The sequence below is a fragment of the Echinococcus granulosus genome (genome assembly GCF_000524195.1).
Source record: "Echinococcus granulosus chromosome Unknown EG_S00069, whole genome shotgun sequence".
NCBI classification, from domain to species: domain Eukaryota; kingdom Metazoa; phylum Platyhelminthes; class Cestoda; order Cyclophyllidea; family Taeniidae; genus Echinococcus; species Echinococcus granulosus.
Window position 1 is genome coordinate 362,736 of NW_020170449.1, and position 9,545 is coordinate 372,280.

The 9,545-nt window shown below is 42.9% G+C and overlaps 1 protein-coding gene across 1 annotated transcript in view; it reads left to right on the plus strand. All coding sequences in view use genetic code 11, as the record gives it.

Annotated features, from left to right (window-relative positions):
- Nucleotides 1-7,311, plus strand: part of EGR_07091 (DNA methyltransferase 1-associated protein) — a gene marked incomplete at both ends in the record, with an annotated part of 31,208 nt that extends 23,897 nt beyond the window's left edge. The window contains 2 exons of the mRNA XM_024496340.1: nucleotides 956-1,110; nucleotides 6,904-7,311. Of these exons, the coding sequence (XP_024349267.1) occupies nucleotides 956-1,110; nucleotides 6,904-7,311 (563 nt within the window). The remainder of the gene's footprint in view (nucleotides 1-955; nucleotides 1,111-6,903) is intronic.
- Between the last annotated feature and the right edge of the window lie 2,234 nt (nucleotides 7,312-9,545).

A 9,545-nucleotide genomic window follows, 5' to 3' on the forward strand; every position in this document is an offset into this window, starting at 1 on the left:
GCTTTCCTTCTTCCAACTTGTTGGTGGTTTTCTCTGTGAAATCGTACAAAATATCTGTAATTTTCCGAAAAGTGTCCCAGCAGGTCTAATTTATGAATTTATCTGCATCATTTCAGTATGCGAGATCATAAGGTCTGGGTTATAACCATGAATTTCAAAAGAGGTTTTGGGTATCCCTACCTGGTGAAACAATGTCACGCGAATACGTCCTACGTACGACTGTTTAATATTTGAATAACACATTGGTCTTCTCTCTGCCTTACCCTGTGCATCTTCTCTCATTGTTCCAGTTGCAGAAGAACACCATCAACTGGTTGCACCGATACGAGATTATTTGAAGCAGGCAATTAGGATGGTAACGGATTTAGCACTGCCTTTTTATTTCACCTTCGATATCATAATAAGCCAACTAAATGTGCACTTGTAAAAGATTAGTTCAAATGAGGGTAATTTATGCGCTGGATTGTGTGCGAGTCGCAAAGGACTGGGAAGGCTCGCTTAGCGGTTGAGTTTTTCTAACGAGGTATTAGGCTTAATTAGTAAATGTGCTCTCCTATTTATCTTTTACCCTTTGGGGTTAATACGGAATTACAATGCCGCTTTGCTCCGATCAGTCGGCAAATCAGTAAGATAGCTACAGTGTGACAAGCCCTCAGCATAGAGCAAGTAAGAACTCTTATTTGAAATTGTGTTGCCAATAAGTCTTCATTGCAAAGACGACTGAACCGAAATACCAGAGATAATGGATGTTTTCTACCTGTTAGCCTATTTAGGATTGACAGGGATGCCGTGATACGAGGTATATGGTAGAAGATGTTATTAAATGGGCGTCTTCTTTAAAAGCTCTAAATGTGGAGGCATGGAACGGACCCAATTATTTCGTCTAGGGCCGATGGAAGCCGCGATAGGAATCGATGTTGATTTTATCTGGTGTCTTTTCCTTTTCTGTGAACAGATCCTAGCCCTCCGGCGACTAAAGAAATCGTGGAAGCGTACAATCGGCTGCGCAGTAACATCCTATTACTCTACGATCTACGAGGCGCTCTGCTGCAATGCGACTACGAACTCCACGCCGCCAGGGCTCGTATGGAACTGTTTGCCGCTGAGAGGGTACTCATTTCTCACCTTTTGCTTCTCCTAATTTCTTTTCATGCAAATCCTTTGCGGACTGGTTAAGTAGGATTCTTTGATCACACATTGGAGAGGGGTTGTGTAAAATCAGCTAATAGTCTCATCTCTAGCTATTGTCTTTAGGAGCGCTCCTGAGCATACTTAACTTCCATTTAGAGGGTACAATAATGGGCGTGGGAGTTGATTTTATGAGGCTTTAGCCTGTGAGTCTGACCTTTAAAGTGGATAAGTTTCGAACACTCCAATATGTCCCCTAACTGAACACCTTTGAAGAAACTTGATTAAAAATTGGTGTCTGGATATTTTTGGTGGTTTTAATTCTTTTCGTGGTGGTTGTGGGCGCTCCCGGGTATTCTCGAGCTCCTAATGGAGGTTGCAGTTTTTGACGCGTGGGTTGATTGGATGCTGAATGCAATTTCATAGCTTTTGCGATCTACGCCTCCCTATGGACTGGTAAAGTCCCGAACAAAGTAGCCATTATCTCAACTGTGTGGTTTGGGCTTGACTACTCCATCTTTAACCGCCTCAGGGGATGCCTTCGGAAGCATTGGCATTTTTAGAGGAAATAGTTGCATAACTCAGTGGTCTTCGTAATCTACAATCGTTGGAAAGCTGGGAAATTTTTGAATGAACGAGCCTTTCTCATTTGTGGACCTTTTTACGTGACCTTCGTACCTTAGCAGTAGTTTCTTTGGTGCGGAGCAGTCATTTCCCACCAATAGTGCTCTTGTCCATCCAACGTCACGAATGGAGAATTGCGATTTTCTGGATGATGATTTTAATATCATGGCTCTCTTGCATATTATAAATGTTTGGCTATGGCATCAGCAGGGCCATGTGTAACCGTGATAAAGTGGGCTTTTTATCTCCAACGCAATCTCAGTGCTTTGTTTCTCGCACCCAACTCTAAATTTTAAATGCATTAGCCATTATTGTTACGAATAGAATACCAAGTGGAGGACCAGGTTAAGGCAGGGGCTAGTTAATTGATAAATAGTAGGGTGTCTGCATTTCCTTTTCCGTCTGTTTTATTTCATTTCCGTCAGTGTCCTACCTTATCAACAATCGTTTGTGGGCGGTAAATGCGTGTTGAGGTTTATTAGGTCATCACTTTCCTAAGGAGGTAGTTTTTCTATTTAATAGGGCTATTGGTAAATGTATTGCTCAAAAAGGAAACATAAAATAATTGTTCGTTGCTACCACAAATATTTACTGGTAGGAAAAGTGGTAGTGCGTTTTCCTCCTTCAAAAGACCCCAAACAAGTAGATTGTAGTTGTAATGAAACCATAGTATGGTTTTTCTTAAGGAAGACGGATGTGCTGAGTGGGAGGAAGGGATAATGAAGATTATATCCTCTCGGTTCTTTTACATTTAAGAGTTTTGATACATTGGCAGCCTAGGTGGAAGCATTAATAAAAGTGTAGCATTTCTACAAAGTCATTTTTTTACTTACAATCACTGCTATTTTTGGTCCATGGGATTTTCTAATGGACAGCTTGATTTGGTAGTGGAGGACCCATAGAGTTCAGGAGTGTGTCCTCATTTCCCGCTTTGCTCCACTTAATCAAGGGCTGTCGATTTCACAATCCGCATTCGTGTTCATCAGCATTTCTTCCAATGTTGAATTAGGATGAATTGATTGAGGAAGGTTGAACTCAAAATTTGCCTTCATCCTCATTGAGCTGAGTATTGAACGAAAATAAATCTTCATCACGATCTGATTATGCAAACGATTTGTGACTTTTTGAAGTTTATCCGTTATGATGTGAATGGTGCGTGGGTGAATTATTGTTTCAACGAAGGCATTTTTGACAACCAGTTTTATCTTGGCGGGTGTTAGGAAGCGATCAACTTCAAGCTTTCTAGGCTATTTAGCACATACAGATAAAACCTATGGGATTTGGTGTTATAACCCCGGAGTATGGATGAGGATGAGTTTTTTAGGCAGATCTGATACAATCATGATTTTAAAATGGGCTTGGGTGTTTCTACCGGGTAAAACACAGTCCTGTAAATATCGAAAATGTGTTCTGTTTAACTTTTAATCATTTTTATGCAAATTAACCACCTCGTTACCTCTTCACCTTTGCTCGGCAATTCTTCGTATTTCATTGTTTTACCTGTAGAGGGCTCTCATGAACTGGTTATGTGGGAACGTGAGCGTTTAAGGGATAGCTGGAAGGGTGGTAGCAGCCTTATCAAATTTTTCAATCGCCTCTTTAATGCTAAGATGGCCCGCCTAGTGTAGTTTGACAGCAAATAGCGTCAACCTTTCCAAACATTAAGACGTTATTTGCACAAATCACTTTTTTCTAGACTACTGGCTGGAAAAGGCGCTAGCAGACACTGAAACACTTTGTTAACTGGATGAATTAAAACATTTGCGTTTTTGAATCAAGCCTGTAGGCTGGGTGCGATTCCTATTGACCTGTATGTAATATGACCAGAAGGTCAAGAAAGTCGCTCTTCTAAGGGTAGGACTCCAAGGAAACCGGAAGGTCAAGTGTCTACTCATGATGAGAACTAGCGGCGACAGCTTTGCCGTCCCTGTCCTGCTATGTGCGTGTTGCCCATGGTAGAGCGATCTCCACCGTCTGAGTGAACATTTGGCTTGAAGACAATGGAAGGAAAAGAGGCTTAACATTGGCCCTAGTCCAGTCCATCGCCAACCGCTCTGTGTACAGTAACAGACAAAACCGGCCGCTTTGAGGAAAACAATGCACTAACCCTCAATAAAATGCTCTACCGCCTCCGTGTTGCTTTAAATGCCCACTTTTTTGGAAGATTTTGTTCCAAAGAGAGGCAGGCAAGTCATTGTTCGGCGTCATAAGGTGTCTGATGACAGTTGACTACTTCTGTGTCCTAAGAGGAAGAAGAACAAATAAATTTTGCGCCTGACATTTAATTTAGGCATAATGGGACGCAACAACCGTTCGTTCATGCGCTACTCGGTTCTTTACCGACAACCGGAGGATACGCTTCCGTTATTTCTGTTTTTTTTTTTTCACCTTCAAGATGGAGGTACACAAACGGGCGTCTTTTCTCAGCAAGAAACTAATTGACTTTGCAACCATATCAATTCAATTTGCGGTAGCTTGATTCGTTTCCGCTGTTTTTTTCTATACCTTTAGTCGGATTTACGCAAATCACGTTCTATTTTAGATATCACGCTTGTAAATTTAATGAAAAAAGCAATCGCTAAAGCGTATCTTTTTTTCTCGTGTTTGTTTTCGATTAAATCTGCCGGAAATCGGAATGGGGCATAACAAACGCAGTGGGGGCAATGCCACGTTAATGCCTCAATAGATTGGTAACTTATTTTCGCTTGTTGTACTTTTTGGAGGTGCTCTTTTTTGTTTTTTGCCTACCTGAAATTGAAGTTTTCTTAGAAGTCACGATCCATTGCGATCGTTGGTCGGTGTCTATATGGTTTTCAGTTGTTTTGATTGGTTACGTGCTCAAACAGGGGGAGATTATTTGTAAAATAATTTGTTGGAATAGTTTGAGGAAGGTCGTGTGGGGCTCCAAGCCCTCCCCGGGGTCGTATCCATTCACTATTAGCACCTAGAAGATCCTCAAGGCTATGAGCATAGATTAGAGTCCGTCCATAGATGGACGATATTGGTATATCTCGCGGGCGTTGAAGAGCTCGCTTAGTTAAGTATCCATTTAAACAAATACCAGTTCCTTGAGGTTTTAATGACTTTCATTCTCCCTCCACATTGAACTCACTTACCTTAAAGAATTGTAAGAAATGCTTGTGAAGAAATGTGCCAAATCCTGACAGTCGTACTTACCTTACCTTCTTCTCAAAACAGAAGCAAACACCTTTTTTCTGTACTGTTCTCTCTCTAGTCTTCATGTATAAGTGAGTAGCCTGTTCTCTGTCTGCTGTGTTTCACTTTTTCCACAAAAAATACTGCCAAGATTAGGGAACTAGATGACTACTTGTGAGAAAGTTTTGACGGCTTCCATTTTTATTTGGGAAAAAGGAACCAATCAAGATTATGTAAAATACTGAGAATGGACGTGAGTCACGATCTTTTCAAGCCTTTCGTTGTGCGTGCTCGCATTGTGAATTCTGCTGACCGCGTGTGATCATTTCACGGGGCGATTCCATCTTTCTGACATTAATTATGTCCTTTGAGTATCTGCTGTCTTATCTACCTGATGCTTTAACGTGCGGAGATAATGACTGCTTTGACAGGGGGAATGAGGGGTGTGCACTGTAAAGTTTTCATCGTTGAAACCACAAGCTATTTACTAACACAAGTTTTTTGCTGGAAAAGTTTTAATCGGTGGAGTTCTGTCTCGAATACACCGCGAGATTCCCGACTCAGTCACTGGGAGGCCTTGGTTATGTTCTTCCATATTTTTAATCAGCCTCAAATCGTTTTCCTTGTTTGGCTCGAACCATTTCATCATCGTCTTTTCGGAGTTACTTCGAAATTCTTTTCTCTTATCAACGCCATGGATCACTTAGCCTGAAATTTGGAGTTATCGTAGATTGTCAACTTTTGGGCCTTATTTTTAAACAACTTTTTTTTTCTTGGAAAACGGACTTACTGTAGGAGACGGTATTCCAAATCGTTATTCCACTTGATTGGTTTTACTTTTACCAACAAAGCCGTTGGTCACTTGATCGATTTTACAGGTCTCCACTAAGGGAGCGGAAGTATATTTCTTTTGTTAAAATCAAACCTGAGCATCCTCCAAGGGTGCTTCCTGTTTACCAGGGCAAGAAAAATATAACACCTTCTTGACACAACTTCCGGTCCGTTTCAGGCCCGCTTATCCCATGCTAGGGTTTATGTTCCCACATTCAAGGTCCAGCTTTCCTGCAATCAAAACTGGCGCTTCTGTTCTCAAAATTAAGTTACCACTTGGCACCAATCAGTTGGATAAGTGCTTCAAACGAACCATTTTCGCACCCTCTTAATCCACTTTTTTACATCCTAGCCAGCTCGGTACACATTTGAGGCATATTTGGTGAAAAGGAAAGTAACTCAATTGGAAGGGAAAGAGAAGAATTAAGACAATTTTAAGGGTGTCATGTTGGATTAATAAAGCACTTTAACTATGGTAGGTCTTTTTTCAAGATACTGTTGCCGGTTGTCCTTTTTTATCTTTTACAGTCTTACTTTGGAAGGTGGTTAGAATTCTCACTTAGGAGTTAAGCGTTGCTCGCGTTAAAATCTCGGCCGTGTTCTGTTTGCTCTTTCACTTCCAATTAATGTAACTTTATCCTATTATCCGATGTAATTCGTATTCCCCTTTCTCACCTCCTTGCCTTACTAATAAGGACAAATATTGCCGAGTGGATGATGATCTATATTGCTCAAACCGCCTATACATTGGATCTGACCTAAATCTGCTGAAATATCCCACCCTTGTTCCTCAAGGCGTTTTAAGACATGCGGGTCTGGAGGTATCTTTACTATGAACGCAAAGAGGGATTGAGAAAATAGCCCCATGAATAGAGCTATTTAGAATAATTGTGGAGGCCAATTCGCGGGAGATTGAGGGAATCTACACAGTAATGTAAACTGTTAAACAAATATCGATGGTACAAAACTCTACTCTTCTTTTGAGCACCTCCTCCATTCGCGTGGTGAGACGGAAATGAATATAGTAGGGTACTCTTTCATCCCCATTAAAAGACTTTCGTTAGCTTGGGGAGAGCTGGAAAAATTGGTGCAACTAGGTATGCCATCAAAACAACCATCAGCATTCATGAGGTATAAATATGAATTCTTCGTTCATCCCGACAGATTCCAGCAAGTCTTGCCAATCTGACAACGAATTCTGGCAAATCAGGTACCTCCGGTCCCACTCCACCTCCCGGTGTTGATGCAAGCGTGTTGGCTGCGCTGAAGGCAGCAGATTCGAAGCGTCCCGCCCCACCACGTCATTCCTTTGGCCATGCAGGTTCTCTGGCTGCAGCGGCGGGTAGTGCGGGGGGCCTGACCACTGTCCCACCCCCCATTCCCTCGCCCATGCCCTCCCCCCACACCACTTCTTCTCCCTCTCCTTTGGGTGATGCTTCACCTGCCTACGCATTTGGTGGCAGTCAGCAGCAGACATCGTCGCTGGCCTCGCAACGAAGAAAACGCGCCGCTGCCACGGAACAGGGTCGGGTAATGAAGAAACTGAAGACCAAGGGCCATCTGTTGGAGTGAGGGGTCAGCAGTTTTCCTGTTCTGTAAAATTTGATTCCTTATATCTGTCTCTCCCCATCTCATGCTCTAAAAATGAAGTCGTGTTTTTCATTTTATTGTAATTTGCATTATGTTTTTATAAGGGCAACTTGAAAATGCGGTTGTGGAGAGCTTTCAAACAAAATAGGAGTGTTTGAGGTCGCATTCCGCAGAAAGCTAATGTATTTACCCTGCTGTAGGTAGCAATCGAAGTCTTCGGAATAGGTTTTTGGTTGAGAAGCGTATGAAGATATTTTGATTTCTACTGTGTCTCACAATGGCAGCAGTGGATTGTTGATTGAAAGCATGTCTTCCCCGGCTAGTTCGTTCATGTAGCTAATCAAGATGTGTGTTTCGTTGAGTTGGAATCACGAATGATGTCACTCTGGGTTCAAGTTGTAGGCTGGTTCGATGCTGTTCAAGACTGACTCTGTGGAGGGGTCATGTAGGGCCGCCAATTTTGGTATTCAAATTACCGGAATCTGTCCTTTAACTTGTCTGTAAAAATTTATTAAACTAGTGGCTAGCTATGTTTGGGCCTAATGGCATGGCCCAGAGGTCAGACCGTCTGCTGGAGGCACCGTGGTGGAGCCTCTAAGTGGCCCATTGCCAAAGCCGAGTTGAATAAACTCGAAGTATTACGCAGCCTATCTTCTTTTGACCGTCGTCCCTGGCTTTTCCCTTGGTCATCCTCCCGCGTCAGCCGTCACAACGCAGTCGATAATGCAGGAGAAAAACACCCACAAAGCAACTGCGCGAGTCATCGAAGTTCAATGCAACCGTGGACATACTTGACCGCAACGTCATTTATCCCTCTTGTTAGTTCTACTGGATCCAGGGTTTCGTCCTGTATGGGAACTGGATTCGGGGACAGAGGAACGCACTCGCCATTACTTGGATCCATCGCTAGTCGAAGCAACACTGGTCTGAGAACAGGGGTTTTTTAATAATTTTGTTGTGGGTTGGGTTTCGCATCTGTTCCTCCTTGCCACCTTGTTCATACTTCAGAGCCACCCAGACAGACTATCTGTTTTCCATTCATCTGGTAAATCTGGAGAAGGTATCGCGTCTTCATATAAGTAATATCTTCGCGCAGAAAGGGTAGACAGCTCTGTAACGAACTGTTTCAGATAGTTCACGGCTAGTGTCGGTTTATTTGTTAATAGCTTTCCTACAGAACGCAGAACTGGGGTGGTTGCTGACCTCTTCTGCGCCGCCAAGGATGTAAAAATCAGGGTGGATGCCCTTTGAGGTAGGGCTCGCTTTCCGCTGCTACTAATGGATTGCTCCGAGATTTCCCTGAACACGAAAGAAGGCATAATACTTGAGTAGGTTAGGTATTGCCGACATACAGAAGGGTTGGGTGGTTACTGCCATTGCCCGGAGATCCGACTGCCCGGCGGAGGTGCAATGGAGGTGACCCAAAGGGGTGCCTTTATCAAAGCAGTATCCTGTAGATTCATGTCCTCGGTTAATACTGCAGTTACCAGGGTCTCAGAGGAGAAGCACCCAACACAGTCCAGACGTGGCCTATTGTTCTAATTAATTCCGAGCCAAGTACAGCCCGCATCAATTTTATTGTCTTAAACTTGGCCCACCTGTGTGGAGCACAATTCGGTGCGGTCGGTTATCACAAATTGTTGGAGCACATATGCGAGGCCATAGTTGTGAGACCTCAGTAAAGATTGAACGATGTCCTCCAGCAGGTTTACTTACCACAAAAACAGCAGCGGATCCAATTTGAATGCTGAGCACCTTGGACCGATTCCACTCCGGGTTTCCTTTCATTTGGGATCTTGACGCTACCGAGATGCCTATCTGGGTTTCATATTAAAGGAATGGGCGACATCAGAACGCCATTCCTAGAGAGGCATGGGTCTGTGTGACCTGGACGAGATGATTCTCCAGTCAACTCCAAGCTGCCGTTAATTAAAGATGCGAAAGGTAACTTAATCTACAATACTTCTTCGCAACAAACTTTACTGCTTATTCATGCGGAAGGAGGGAGAAAAGCGAGCAGCATGAGGGACTTTTTTCAAAAAAAAGGGGAAAGGTGGAAATAATGCCACTTGACATGTTGCGCATCTTCGCGAGAAATCCCATGTGATGAGGCAAATGGAGATTAATTGCCATTTATTTTTCCCTTGTTGTTATTGTTGCAGAGAAGTTAATAAATTTGTTCTCCTTTAATTTTCCCATTGTCCATCCATTCCGCG